This window comes from Poromitra crassiceps (genome assembly GCF_964638095.1).
Source record: "Poromitra crassiceps genome assembly, chromosome: 1".
Lineage (NCBI taxonomy): Eukaryota > Metazoa > Chordata > Actinopteri > Beryciformes > Melamphaidae > Poromitra > Poromitra crassiceps.
Genome location: NC_139623.1, coordinates 131,010,582 through 131,026,463, shown reverse-complemented (window position 1 = coordinate 131,026,463; position 15,882 = coordinate 131,010,582). Strand labels below are relative to the sequence as shown.

General features: G+C 43.1%; 1 protein-coding gene across 1 annotated transcript in view; it reads left to right on the top strand.

Annotated features, from left to right (window-relative positions):
• The window catches only part of fat3b (FAT atypical cadherin 3b), a gene marked incomplete at both ends in the record, with an annotated part of 214,011 nt that overhangs the window by 94,871 nt on the left and 103,258 nt on the right, over positions 1–15,882 (top strand). The window contains 6 exons of the mRNA XM_083633105.1: positions 1,193–1,351; positions 2,837–2,958; positions 3,421–3,603; positions 6,695–6,809; positions 8,211–8,489; positions 14,946–15,296. Of these exons, the coding sequence (XP_083489231.1) occupies positions 1,193–1,351; positions 2,837–2,958; positions 3,421–3,603; positions 6,695–6,809; positions 8,211–8,489; positions 14,946–15,296 (1,209 nt within the window). The remainder of the gene's footprint in view (positions 1–1,192; positions 1,352–2,836; positions 2,959–3,420; positions 3,604–6,694; positions 6,810–8,210; positions 8,490–14,945; positions 15,297–15,882) is intronic.

The following is a 15,882-nucleotide window of genomic DNA, read 5'->3' as shown; positions in this document are numbered from 1 at the left end:
CATTTGGGAAGGCTAAGCCACACAACTAGTTCGTTATAATCTAACATCATGCTTTGAAAGGCGACTTTACGACGATGAGCCAAGGCAACGGCCAATCACAACTCTCGTGCAGCTGACATCACGCACGTATCGTCGCCGCAGAGTTACATTTTCGAGCAGCCCCCATCAGCCGACGGCGCCCCCTCCCCGTATGACGGCGCTCCACCTGCCGTCATACGGGCGGGGCGAGGCTCTGACGGACGAGTCTGTTTAGGCCTTAACACATGCTTCCTCCGATAAATGTGCAGTCGCCAGCCGCTTCTTTTCACCTGACAGTGAGGAGTTTCACCAGCAGGACATAACATGTGGGAGGATCACGCTATTCCCCCCATTCCCCTCCCCCTCGAACAGACCGACCAGAGGAGGCGCTAGTGCAGCGACCAGGACTCATACCCCAACAGCTTCCCACTCGTGGATACGGCCAATTATGTCTGTAGGAACATACGCCAGAATTGAACCACGGTGGTAGGCGAGTGCTTTTATCTCTACACTACCGAGACGCCCAGTAAAACTCTTTTTATGAAGATTTTTCAAAATGTCTATGGCAGAGGTTTTCAAAGTGGGAGGCCGGCCTCCGCAGGGGGGCTCCAAACAGTTTTGGGGGAGGCTCAATGAAACAAAGTGAAAAGAATATTACATTAGAGTAGTTATTAATTAAATTAGTTATCAAAAAGACATCGCATCAAATAAATAAATAAATACTCTGTGATTTGGTTAAAGATCAGACATACAGTACTTTTGGGGGAATTTTACTGTTTCCCCACTTTCCCAGAGTCAGAAACAAATAAATGCCTTCAGACAGAGCTTTTTATGTATTTGGTGTAGTCTGAAGTATGTCAAACAGCAATGTCAGGCTATCTTGGCTCAATTCTAGAGTGTCTGGGATCAAATTACATCCAGGAATTGAGTTAAATTACAAAAGTAAGCGGGTGCCTTTTCCCAAGCTTTGTCTGAGGAGAGGCCCACAGTCTCAGACTTTGAAAACCCTTGGTCTATGGGAAAATTAGTGGGGAATGAAATCCCTTAGGTCCCATGCCGAACCCGGAAGAGGGTGTGACTTCGGCACTCTATAGATAAATGGCATAAATGTAATTTTGCAGCTTACCAAAGTGCCATTTAGCATTTTGTCTGCGATGTATCATCATATTCATAGGTAATGGAGAACAGCACCATTGGAACACATGTGACCAGCGTCAGCGCCCTCAGCCGCTCAGCACTCATTTATGATATCACCGGAGGCAATGAGGAGCACTGCTTCTCTATCAACCATTATACTGGTGTTATCAGCACGCGCAAACCACTTGACTTTGAGGTTTGTTCATGTTTGTGTGTGTCAATGTCTACCGTCTCAGTGTTGCCTGAAGAACTCACTTAGATATGGTACAGAAGAGGATTAGGGTGTGAAAATTTTCTTTAAGTTTAAAGGAGAATTTCTGTACTTTTTCAACCTGGACCCTATCTTTCTTTTTTTTTTATGTATAACTAAGTAATGTGAACAGAAATCTTTGAAATTGAAGCAGTATTGACCAAGATCGCTTCATTTAGCAGCTGCTTTTTCCACATGCCTCTACTGCACTAAACAAGCTTGTTTATACAGTACCACTGACAGTTATCTACTGTTAACAATAAATCTGCCTTTAGAAAACAAACAAAGCAATTCCTTGCCAAATAGCTTTTGTCTATCGTTAGTGGTTTATGTTATGTTGTTTCTCTGTCTAGTGTGTTTAATTATACTGTTATTTGTTAACATGTCATTTCATATTTTCACTCAGCTGTATATTTGTTGACCTTATTAGTTTGAGTTGTTAGATGTTCTTTATGTCGTCTGATTTTCTTTTTATCCTCTGTTATGTTGAGTATATATATATATATATATATATATATATATATGTATATATATATATATATATATGTACGGTATATATTTTTTTTAATCGTTTATTATATGTTTGTATTCTCTGTGTTCAGGACCCCAGGAAGATTAGAGGTGCAGTCATGTCCTTCTAATGGGGATCCTTTAATAAACTAAACTAAACTAAACCACTGACAGGATCAGGTTATTCCAAAGTCTCCACATGCCCTGAGATGCCAAATTCATTTACACCCTGGTTTTAGCTGAAATCTACTGTAGCCAGGGGGGTCATCTCGCCATTCCGAAGTGTCGGCATTCCGATCATTGACTTCTACGCTTTCGGAGAGGCGGCCCTTTTTATCTCCAAAAAAGCTTTCGCCATTGCGAAAGATATTAGGTCTGCCTTTCCGACATAGCATCTTGAGTTATTTAGCCTACAGGGGTGGGAGAGGTTAGGGTTAGGTTATGGGGGAGGTTAGGTTAGGCGTAGGGGGTGGGAGAGGTTAGGTTTAGGGTTGGGGTCTGCAGGAGGTTTAGGTTTAGGCATGGGGGGTGGGAGAGGTTAGGTTTAGACGTGGGGGCTGGGAGAGGTTAGCTCCAGCCAGTCCTCCTGGTTAGGGTTAGGGTTCTTTCGCAATGGCGAGACAGATCTCCATTCCGACAATTTTGTCGGAATGCCGGTATTTCGGAGTGCCGACATTTCGGAATGCCGAGGTGTCCCCGTAGCCAGGTGGTGCAGCACCCCACATTATTACTTCCAGCCCCTGGCTACACTGCACATTTCTGCTGAAAACAGGGTGTAAATAAGCTAGAACTCATAATTCTGACTATTCTTGGAATCCTAACTTTATTCTCAGAATCTCAAAATTCAAATGATATATATATGAATATAGCATTTTAAAACTTTGTTTTTACTCATTGGATTCCTCTGTTTTTGACAATCAGCAAACAACATCCTATTTCCTGGTGGTGCGAGCCTTGAGCATGGCAGGAGTGGAGGCCAGCGCCACTGTCATTGTCCAGGTGGGGGATGTCAATGACAGCCCACCTGTCTTCCAACAAATCAGGTATCTGTGGGGGGCGGGGGGGTGGGGGTAGTGTTAAAGTGTCCTTACAAAAGAATTGTGGCAATGACTGGTTCCTATGCTTTTTGTTTTGTTTTGCCCCATTCAGTCCTGATGAGATGTACTTCTTTGGAGCGATTTAAATGTGTTGTGTGTTGTGTTTTAAAGGAACCTTCCTCATAGCGAATTTTATCTGCCAGGCCTGGGAGCAAAGGCAGAACATTTTGTTTAGAAAGTGATGTAATTATCTGTTTTGTTGTTTGAGCAGTATGTTGACTTGTGAATTAATTGTAACACTGTAACGCTTTATCTTGTATTGTGTAATTTGTATGTTGTGTGTCTTGTAAGCCCATGTGGGCTGGGCACCGTAGGGTGCATGACACAAAAATAAAATCAAACAATCAATCAATCAATCAAAATATATTTGATTCCATAACCCCCATGTGTCCCCTTTTGCCTTTACAGGTATGTGGGTGTCATCAGCGAAGCCGCTCCAGTCAACAGTGTGATCCTGGGAGAGGATGGAGAACCTCTAGTCATCCAGGCCTCTGATAGGGATCGCTATCACAACGCCCTCTTAGTGTTCCACATCATAGATGAGACCGCTCGCATGTTTTTCAGCGTGGACTCGGGGACTGGATCGATTCGGTAGGTGCCTCCGCTGTGTACAAATTAATGCATAGTATTGACTAGGGCTGTCAAAGTTAACGAGATAATAATTTGGCGCACAATTAACGCACGTCTTGGGGCGCGGTGCGGAACAGATGCTGAATGGTGGCCATGTTAATGGACGGGCGAGCGCGGCGCCGGTGCGTCGGCACTTGGTCTATTTTCTCTGCGTGCCATAGTGCGCATTTTAAGACACCATAGAAACACATGAATATAGATGGTCATCCCTCCATTATATCACCACAGAAGCACAGATACATGATCAGCTGACCTGGGTCTTCACTGTTGTTGTTGATCCATCTGCACTGAGGCAAGTTTTAAATGCAACACATTGTAGGATGATCATTGATCTGTCTGGTTTGGAATTATCACAATATGCCCATCTGTTGTTGCTTGTTGGGCTTGAGTTTGCCATGTTATGATTTCAGCATATTTTTTCAGCATTTGTTGTTTATACTAAATGCAGTAGGCCTACCTTTGAGGTTATTATGGAGAATATTCCTTGACAATATTGTCTAGTATTGGATTGTATTGGATTGTCCCAATAATAATAAACATACAGTACATTTGCAGCACCAGTGGCTCCTGCATTACATTCCTCGCTTTCCTTGGGAAGCTAAGCGTAGGCTGTACCACGAATGTTGTATAAGAAGATCCAGGATCTGTCCCTTGATCTGGTTTGGCTAAACCAGATAATTGCCACGGAGCTCGATTGTAGTTAACTCGTACTACGAACGTAGATCGCCACTCGTTAAGTGGAACCAGGTTTTTCTAATCAAGTTGAGAGCGCATGCACATGAAAATGCCCGTGCACAGGAGCTCGTGCCTGCAAAAGAGGCGTGGTTTTTAACAACTAGCCAATCACAATGCAATATGGACTGCTCCAGCTCAGAGGCGTAGCTTTTCCAGCGCCAGACACACCTATTTCCTCATTCATTCTAAGCCAAATCGTGAAGCTTTACTACTATGTCAGAATCAAAATCCGCATTGGATATTATTAGTCTGTTCCCGAATGACTGTCTAAAGTTACCACTTTTATTCACATCAGTCATTTATTTGAAGAGCGGTTTCTGCCTCCATGTATCTACAGCAGCTCAATTCACCCTCTCAATAAACTCAATAAAACCGGCATATCTTTTTTGCGAGTGGAAGCAATGTGTAATCTATCTCAGTCTAAAATCCGTATGTATATAGATCATTTAGGCTCAATGAATAATAATGATCTCATGCATGATGTGTTTAGTCGCACTGATTGAATAATTCCTATAGGCTATCAATAAAAAACATAATGATAATAAAATAAAAAAAGGCTTCTGAACTGAATCGACACGGTACGTGCGGGCATAGATTTCATTTATAAAAAATAGCCTATTTTGTGGTCACATTATAGGCTATTGTCAGCAGAGTCGCATATCTCCATATTTCATATAATGATGCTGGAAGTATGAAGTTCAATCACATCATACAGGCCAAAAGCAACACAGTTGCAGCTACAAAATGCAGGAGTAGCCTAGATATGAATCATCTGTGTGCACTGTTCAGGCGCTCCCATATTAAATTGCTTAGATGTAGTAGGCTATTCTAGCATGTATGACCATTTCCAACCCAATGTCAGCCTCAGCTCCATTGCGCACACGGCACCGTGCGCTTTGGAGACGTTTATGTAACCTTTTTATGCCGGTTTAGTGATATTTCTCCACTCACCATTCAGCTGTAATCGATTGGCGGGGTCAAACAACGTATCTAGGCTACTTGAGAGCATTAAAATGAATATATAAAAACATATTCCAAAGTGGTAAGTAGGGCTTAATTTAAATGTAGCCTGCAACAAGTGCAAGGCTTTAGTCCTTGATTAATTCAACAGGAGCCTTTTTTTTTCTTTTTTCTTTTTCTTTTTCATTTGAATGCAATGTATTTTTCATATGGGGACCATATGAATGGTGACTCGCTGTTTCCAGAGAGCTGATTGGTAAGCAGGTGGGTCTTTCATGGGTTTTGATCTTATCCTCTGAACTTAACCTGCTACAAAGCAGGTTAGCCGTAGAGCATAAGTTGCTATGGTGATCTATCTCGATAAGAAGTTACCTAGCGCTGTGGTACGGCAAAACTAGGGTTAAACCTGAAGTTCGCTTCAGGTTTAACCTCGCTAAGCCACTAATCTTGTTTCGTGGTACACCCCTCAGGTCTGGCCTAGGATGGGAGACTGGTGCTGGAAGTGGTGTTGGAGGACCAGTAGGAGGTGCTCTTCCCCTCTGGTCCGAATGGTCTGATGAATAATCTGATCTGATGAATAAACTCCCTAATGCCCCAGGGCAGAGACAGGGACTCTGTGCTGTGAGTGAGCACCGTCCTTCAGATGAGAAGTTAAACCGAGGTCCTGACTCTGTGGTCATTAAGAGATCCCATCGGCACTCTTCGCAAGAGTAGGGGTGTAACCCCGGTGCCCTGTAGGGTGTAACCCCGGTGCCCTGTGGGGTGTAACCCCGGTGCCCTGGCTAAATTCCCAAACAGGCCTTCCTTCAATCATGGCCACCTAATCATCCCTCGTTACTTAATTGGCACATTCAGTCCTCAACTCTCAACCGTGAGAGCTGATGTGTGGTGAGCGTTCTGGCGCAAACTGGCTGCCATGCATCACCCAGGTGGGTGCTACACATCGGTGGTGAATGAGTTGAGTTCCCTCCCCCTCCCTCCCCTGATATGTGAAGCGCATTGAGTGTCTTGAAAGGTGCTATATAAATCCAATCTATTATTATTATTATTATTATTATTATTATTATTATTATTATTATTATTATTATTATTATTATATTATTATAAAGCAAGCATATTTGTCCACTCCCATGTTGATGAAAGTATTTAAAAAATAAAATATCCCTTTAAGGTACATTTAGAACAGATTTTAAAAAAGTGCAATCAATTTGCGATTAATCACGGTTAATTGGACAATCATGCGATTAAATATTTTTATCGATTGACAGCCCTAGTATTGGCAATATCTGGTTCAGCTGCTTATACATTGATTCCACTCTAAATTACTGTACTTATTTGAATGGTTAATTAATTTTAGAACAATTGCCACTCTGGACTATGAGACCATCTCTGAGTTCCTCTTCCGGGTTCATGTGAGAGATAGTGGTCAGCCTCCCAGGGCTGCTGACAGCCCAGCAGAGGTGCTTATAAAGGTAAGTCTGACAGCCCAGCAGAGGTGCTTATAAAAGTAAGTTAATGAAATATGAATGAGCTTTGCCTGAAGCATTTCAATATGAACCATATTTGTCTCACATTACACTCAGTTCTCCATCTCTATCTGCGTCGCTCAACTACTATGAGACTGGGAGAGAACTTTGTCTCAGCTTTCGTTGTTAAAACTGAGTGGAAACAATTTCAGAGTTAAAAAAATTTTAATTGCAGAACCAATCCAGAGACTTTAGGGCATCCCTTCGTGGAGAAGGGGCGGTGACATGCAGAAGACAGAAGTCATGTGCTTGTAAACAGATAAATAATGTAACGTTGCTCAGGACATGATCAATTTTCAATGTTAATTTTTTTTTTAAGTGTTACAAAGTGATTCTCTGTATCTCCAGTTTGTTTCACTACAGAGGATAATTGGGGGAGAGCGTAATTTCCGGTAACTTGACAAAAGGGTGTAGGTTTGTTAGTGGCTGTTTTCGCTGCCGTTCAAACAACCATTTTTGACAAGGAGTTCCCAGGCGATTGATAGGTGGAGCTCTCCAATTGTCTGGGAGCCGAGACTAGTCACATTGATTCCTGTGTTTGATCTGTAATACTTATTTTTTCTCTTAAGCTCTGTGTGTAACCCTTCCTAGTGTAACCGGTGAACTTCTGCATTGTGTAGTGTATTAAGAGAAGGACCCAAACAACCGAGGAATCTTTGTCGTGTATTTTTATTTGTCGAGAGACAATAAAACAAAATTAATCATCCACTCTGCATACAGTACGTGTTCCCAACACAATCCTCTTCCAACAAGGAACAGAGTAAAGAGAACAGTCACAGTCACAGTCATTGATTCACAGTATGACATTAAACAGTGGTACGGCAATTGTGAAAACTATTGTGAAAAAATAATATGGTTGAAACAAAACACAGTAAACATATCTGACAAGACAGAAAATAAACAAAATCAATCATCTACTCTGCATACGTCTCCCCCAACACAATCCTGCACAAATTAAATCAAGTGAAAATGCTGAAGTTCAGCTGGCAGATTTCGCTTGTCAAAACACATTTATACAGTGATCGATACATGGCAATCTACGAACTAAGGTGAGACTAACAAGAATATAAACAAGAATGATCAGAAATGATAGGATGGAATGTGATATATTACAGAGCAAAAATAACACTCACCTCTTCCAACGAGGAACAGAGTAAAGTGGAAGACGTAAGGGTAAGCAGGAAATTTAGAGGCACTGAGAAGGAGGAGTTACATTACTAGCAGAAAGGGTGGTGGAGGTAGAAGAAAACTGCCAGGTATATACATTAAAACAACATAATTAACAGAGCTAAATAAATAACAGACTTAATGTAATTATACATGCCGTAACCACTTTTGTTACACTAGGTGATCAACATCAATGATTCACCTCCAAAGTTCTCGGTGGACTCTTACGAGGCGGTCCTCCTGCTGCCCACCTATGTGGGGGTGGAGCTTCTCAGACTGGAGGCATCTGACCCTGACGTGACCACTGACCGCCTGACCCCCGACATGCCCTTCACCTCCCAGCTGATCTACTCCCTGGTGGACAGCAATCTGGAGTATTTCTCAGTGGAGCGCTCCACCGGGGTTGTGACTGTTGCCAACCAGAACCTCAATAAAGACCGCTACCGCTTTAACGTGAAGGTGAGTGGATTGGACACTTGTTCAGTAGACATTAGGGCATCCCCGACTACTAGATTTTAGTAGTCATCGACTACTCCAAAAAAGTATCAGTCTGATTTTACTTCTTGCCAAATTCCACATTCACAAATGTAAATTTACAAACAAAAAACCTAAATTCTTAGTATTTATGAAGGAAATGGAACTTTACCTGTCAACGATTTCATCCTCACTAAAGAAAAAAGCAGTCAAAACAATGATGGTTTGCAATACTCTCAATGTTTGTGAATTGTATCTATACACCCCACTCGCACTGATTTTTCTTTCTTTATACTTTCTTTTTTGTGCACTGCTCTTGTCTGCTGTCTATTGTTTTTATATCTTCGCCAGCGATAGCCAGGCCGGAGGCATTATGGTTTCGGGTTGTCCATCCGTTCGTCCGTCCGTACCAATGGGGAAACTCCATGGATTTCCTCTGATGATGCGGAAGTGAAGTGAAAAGCTGTAGTTCATTGAATGGGACTTGAGGCAGGACTCAAAAGTCCCATCGTTCCCGTTCACCCCCATGTTAAAATACCCCACTTTGTAACAGCGATTAAGCATCTTTACAGCCTGGTTCAAAGCACAGTTTTAGTCTATATACTGTAGCTAATTTTACCTTCTCATAACAACTGTAGCTGGGTAATTTTTTATATAACTCATTTACATTTAATTGAGGTTTAAAGTTATGCATAATTAAGAGCATGTCCTTTTTGATTGACAGGCTGCTGCCTGCTAGCCGCTGGTGGTAGCTAGCTAGCCGTAGCTGCTCTGTTCAGTCAGCTAACAGGCTAATTCAACTCGACCTCCCGGGTCTTTTTGATCATTTAATGCAATATCGGACAAATATGGCTTCTTGCTCTGCAATTCATTGTACTAACAGGCCATGCAAGGATTCTGGTCTCAACTCTCGGTGAGTGAATGCTATAGCCTATTTTAACATGAGTTTAACGTGATTAGCACATATTGGTGGTCTGCGGTTCTGCGTCCTGCTCACAATGCTCACATAAATAGCGTTATCCTTTTCAAACCGTAAAATAGAAATTTTATAATTTAGGGTGATCATAGTTTGAACAAAAGGCGTGTGTGAGAGGTTGGACAATAAAGGTCTTAGCTACCATGTTAGTTAGTAGCTAGCATTAACGTTATGGGCAATGCAAACTAACGTTAATTGATCATGGTGTGTATAATTATCAAAATATGGACGTTAGATGTTACTGCTATACGGTAACGTTAATGTTCAATTTCACAACCCAGTATTAGTAGGCTATTATCTTTTTTATTAAGGTGATATTATTGCTGCTATAATCTTATTGCACTCCAGAAACCGACTGATTGTGATCTCATACCAGTATATAACGTTAACCATATGCCTGTATTTCAAGAGGATTTGTGCATTGCACAGCTGGGCGCAGATCACAGGTACCTGCTAATCAAACTCATGTTAAAATACATGTAGGCTAAACTAGTATTCACTCACCGAAAAAAGTTGAGACCAGAATTCTTGCATGGCATGTAACATTTAGAGTAAAAGCACATCCTTAAAAGCTGTCATTCATCAGTTTCCCATGTTAATTGGAAATAGAGTGGTGATCTAATCCTTTGACCACATAGTTAGTTATAAATGGTTAAAGTCTATTTTGGAAGTTACTGAACACTACAGCTAGGGCTGGGCAGTATGGACCAAAAATCCATATCTGTATTTTTAGGCTGAATAGCAATACACAATGGGCTCTATCTTCCCACTGGCCTTAAAATAGCATTTAGCGCCAGGCCAAGCGCTATTTAGTGGGCGTGGTCAGCGCATTCCATATTTTCCACTCAGCGCTACACCCGGTGTTAACCACTTAACCACGCCTTTTTAGCATAGAATTATGCACAACTCTGGTCATTGGTGAACTGCAATTACGCAATGACATTCTTCCTTTCGAGGCTCCGATCCACTCGATCCATGTCCGGGTTTTGGCTGCATGCTGTCATCTCTTCATGCCAATTTGGATATCTCAGCACATCACAGATCATAGCCTGAATAAAACAATTCAACCTACAGCCAGGCAAATACAGATCTGTTCAGCAGGGCTGATGCGGTCTCCCTGTAGCCTACAATATAAAAGGTTAACTATCGGTGACATTCCTGATACCATCCAATTCCATGATCTTTATGTTGTAAACACATAACTTTCACAATAGTGAACAAGCACCCCGACTCAGATCATTCAGGACAGGCTTGGTCCAATCCCAATTCTCATTTGTACCCCTACCCCTCACCCCTAGCCCTTGCCCCTCAAAACAGAGTGCCAAGGGCTAGGGGTGACGATAAACCCCTAAGAAATGGGACAGCACTCGATTACCACTACGTCATCAAACGTTGTCGCTAGCTGACTGCTACGTCAGCAGAAGCGACAACACAAACATCCAAAATGCCGTCTGCAAACGTCGTGATGTCCATCGCTTGTCTTTTAACTTGTGCACCCGGTTGGATTAGCAACACAAAACGTAATATATCGATGGTAAATGAAGGACTATCACATGCGGACCGTCACGCTAAACAATATTCTACAACGGCATGAGTGAATACTGGATTCTGATTGGCTAGCAACAGTGGTATATAGCACTCGGCTTCGCCTCGTGCCACAACCCTGTACCAGTGGTAAATGTGCCCACAACCCCCTCCCTCTCGTGTTAAATTTGTTAAATAATGCACGACGGCAGATGACAAATTAGCGATTCAAAAAATCTTTTAAGTGCACCCGGTTGCATTATATATAGCAATACAACACGGAATATAACACAAATGTGACTGTCGAAATGTTATTTGCTGGTATTTGCACTGAATTCTGGGAAAAATCCATCTACCCCTTGGTAGCAAGTAAGGTCCGGGAAAATCTTCGTTTTGAGGGCGATTCAGCCCTAGCCCTTGGCCCTCGCCCTCGATCCACAGGAGAATTGGGATACCCCTTCCCCTCACATGAACGCGCAAAACTAAGGGGAAGGGCTAAGGGGTAGAATTGGGATTGGGCCTTAGTTTTATAACTTGTAGGCTACCTGCTGCTCCTGCACATCACAGCACAGGCTAAATGATGCGACATAAATATAGCCTACATTATGTAAAGTCATGGCATAAATGTGTTTTTATTGGAAAAAGTATGTGTCAAGTAAGCTAGAGTAAGTCTTGTTGGAGGGACATCACAGTACGTTGTATGTATGTTTCACATAGGGTTGTGTTTTGATTTTAATGTTTTATTTTGTCCAATATTGAAATGTTCTAGAATTGCATGTTGTGTTAACATAAATATTATTTATATCTACCACTTAGCCTACTTAGGCTGATTTGGTTGCTATTTCTTGTCAAAATGTATTAGCCTCTATGCATGCTGGGAGATTTCACATGTGTGTCTGTGTGTGACTTTGTAGGGGAACCGGCACTGAAATTAACGCCGGGGGGGAGATAGCGTTAGGCGGGATTTAAGGCCGAAATGCCCATTCTGGCCTATTCTGGCACTGCGCCATGCCTCTTCGGCGTAAAGCGCATTTCGGGGCCTAAAAACATGATGCTATCCTCCCGGGTCAGTCCCGCCAGTTTAGCGCCTGAGTCTACGTTCACACACAGCACCTAAGCCTTGCCTACGCCTTGCCTTTACCCACGCTTTTGAATAGGCGTCCTTTTTAGTCAATGAGGCTGTGTACACAGGGCGCCTCAACGTGAACCTTACGTGTACCCACGCCTCGCCTGAGCTGCGCCGATTTTATCGTTTAGGCGTGAGTTCTATTTTCAAGCCGACTATAGGCGTGTGAAGGCAGACTTTTTCTGTCAAGCCATGAAGGAAAAATGTGACAATATCCGTGGGAAATGGCAAAGTCAACTGAATTTCAAAATAAAATGGTGTTACTACAACAGTGTTAAGCAGAGAGAGAGAGATTGAAGGGTGGCTTCCACGTGGGGCTTTCTCCCCGTCGGTAAACAAATCTTCAGGAGAGAGAATAGCGACCGAAGAAGCAAGATGGACAATGAAAAGTTAATCCACTTAGTACAACAGCATCCAGTTCTCTATGACAACAGTGACCCAAGAAGGAGACCTGGTTATACATATCCAGCATCAATAGCACATTAAATATATCAGATTTATTTTACCTACCCATGATAATTCGGGACCACACGTGACCAAAAAAAAACACTCAGGAGAGAGAAGAGGCGCTTGTGACTCGGCTCAGGTTCAGCATGGAAGGCGTCCAGTGTGATTGCAAAAGCGTGTGATACAGTAGGTTCACGCCCAGCTCAAGGTATGTAGGCGTAGGCGTGGGTTGAGGCAAGGCAAGGCGTAGGTGCGCTGTGAATGTAGCCTAAGGCCAGTGGGAAGATAGAGCCCAACATCTCTGCATTTTCTGCACCTGCACAGTAGGTTAAATGTTCAGTTGTAAGTCAAAGCCACATGATGTGAGATGCCACTTTATTGAAACAAGACTGATCAAAATAAATTGCAAAGACAGGCTTTCCTTCTCTGACTATTGGTGCTTTCACAGAATATTTACCCTGAGATTTTTGATAAATCATCAATAATGTAGATAAAAAAGCCAATGTTAGCTTGTTATCCTCAGCTAGCTTCGTAGCCGTTAGTCACCTAGCTTGCCTCAGTCACGTTAGCTTGTTAGCTTCGAGGGTGGGTGTGTTTGTCAGCTCAAGAAGGAAGTTCACCCCATAGGCTACGCTCATCCCATGCACCTCCCCAGCTCCACCCCGCTCCACTCTCTGAACACACTTCCTCCCACTCTGCTGACGAAAAACCAAGATGGCAACAGCCATCCCTTTACATCAAAATGGGATTCCCAAAACCAATGGGATAGCTCTGTCCATATTTTTTAGGTCAGTGGTCTGTACGTACGTCTGTACGGCCGATGTTTGTTAACGCGATATCTGAGGAACGCCTTGGCGGAATTTCATCAAATTGTCCACTTGGACTCAAGGATGAAGTCATTACATTTTGGTGGTCAAAGTTCAAGGTCACTCTGACCTCATGAACTCCAATTCCAATGCCTTGATGGAATTTCTTTGAATTTGCCTCAAACGTCCACTTGGACTCGAGGATGAACTATTAAATTTTGGTGGACAAAGTTCAAGGTCACTGTGACCTCACAACTGCCCGTTTAATGCTCGTTAACACAATATCTCAGGAACGCCTTGAAGGAATTTATTCAAATATGGCTCAAACATCCACTTGGACTCGAGGATGAACTGATTAGATTTTGGTGGTCAAAGGTCAAAGTTCAAGGTCACTGTGACCTCACAACTGCCCGTTTAATGCTCGTTAACACAATATCTCAGGAACGCCTTGAAGGAATTTATTCGAATATGGCTCAAACGTCCACTTGGACTCAAGGATTAACTGATTTAGTGCATGCTCTTTTAGTAAGGTAGACAATGAGCTACAACTTCATTTTCACCTAAACATCCTCCGAGCTGGACAAATAACATTGATCTCTATGTGCAGCCACCTGTGCGGCCAGTGCTTAATGACCATCTACAAAGTGCAACACGGACTACTGTCGTACAGTGTATCTTCACCAAAATCACATCACACATCAATGGCCTCCTGCTGGTTATACTACAGCACTAAATTTGGAAACAGATAATTTTGCATTTTTTTCGCTGATCCTACAAACACTTTCTTTCAAAATAAAACAAACTTTTTGCTAGTGCTAACTCTGTTTCCCTGGAAATACATGATGTCTGACTAATAGCTGGAAAACAATTAGTCACGCCCAGTAGCCTCTTGTGTAATGGAACCTAGCTAGCAAGTAGCCCGACCCTTCGTAACGACCTAGCAACAAGAGGCGAGAACTAGTCCCTGTTGTGTCAGAGCCAGCCATCTTGAGCTAATGCTTTCTAAAGATTATGAGGTCCCAAAACTGAATAAATACCCCCACACAAAACTGCTGTACGCTCAAATCTTGTTGTAACTAAGTTATCTGGTGAGAACAAGACTAGGCAAGCTTAGTCAAGTGAGTCAGAGTCAAAAATATTTTTTCCATGTACTACGTCAGCAAACTTCACATGTACTTGTAAGCTAGTAGGGGAGTGCTGCATGTCACTAACTCACCACACAGCTGATGAGGATGGCAGAGCGTCTAGTAATGTCTTTAGAATTTAGAAGAGCAGTATCGTGTTGGTAACGTTAAATGGCGGAGTAATATTTGAGTCATGAGCCATTTGTTTTTTTATTTGAGCACAGCTATGAGTCATACTGTAGGTGCGCTGTTAGGCTGATGTGAGCACGTTATCAATGTCTAGTTGACCAATCAGATTGCTTGGTCGGAACTACCTGTTGTATAATCTGACTCAGCTGTCACCTGCATCCAAAGAGCACCTGTCCATTCTACTGTGAGGACCCAATGCAGTGCTCCTACCCTGCTGTTTCTGTCTATTTGTATTTGGTTTGTTTCCAGGTATGGGATGGGCGCTACACCACTGTGGCGCTAGTCACAGTCCTCGTCCGACAGGCTATGGACAGCGGACTCCTCTTCACCTTCCCTCTCTACTCCGCCTCCATCCCAGAGAACGTAGCCACTGTCACCGTAGTGACCGTCATCAACGCAATCGGCCATCATCTCAATGAACCGCTGATGTACGTTCTCCTCAACCCCGGCGGGCGCTTCGCGATTCGTCCGACCTCTGGAGTGGTGATGACCACCGGGGTGCCGTTTGACCGAGAGGAGCGAGAGAGTTATGAACTGGTGGTGGAGGCCAGGAGAGAGTACGAGATACTGAGGGTGGCTAGGGTCACAGTACGAGTACAGGTGGGTTTGGCAATCTGTGTGTGTGTGTGTTACAGTCATTGAATCATTCATGCTATGTTAAGCTCAATTGGTTAGTAAGGGTCTCTAGTGTGACTGCCTGGAAGCAGGCTGCGGGTCTAAGCTCTGCCATTGGTGCTATTTCAGTCGGAGCGGGAGGAAATCCCTTTCTGCTCCCTGCAAGCTCTGCCATTGGCTTCGACTGGCTCCGACCATTTCAGTCAGAGCGGAAAGGGATTTCCCTTCTGCTAGCAAGCTAGCATTGCTACAGGCTGAAAATGGCAAGTTCTGATGAAGATTTGGATTGTGCAATAAAGCAGGCCTGCTTGGTACTTTCAGTGGATGGTTGGAAAGATAACAGAGCCTTCCCCTACCCCAGAGTGAGAGCAAGAGCAGCCAGACTCTCTCCTGGCGGGTACAGCGCGAAACGGAGATTGTCTGGCAAGTGATACTAGTAAGGGTCTATACTGTACCTTAATCGGTACCTTAATGGTTTGTGTGTAGTATTATTATTGTCGCACTTCAGTAAAGACTCAATTCTCTACATGCCCCACAAAAGTCTCTTATTTTCCTTCCTTACAGTAAACCA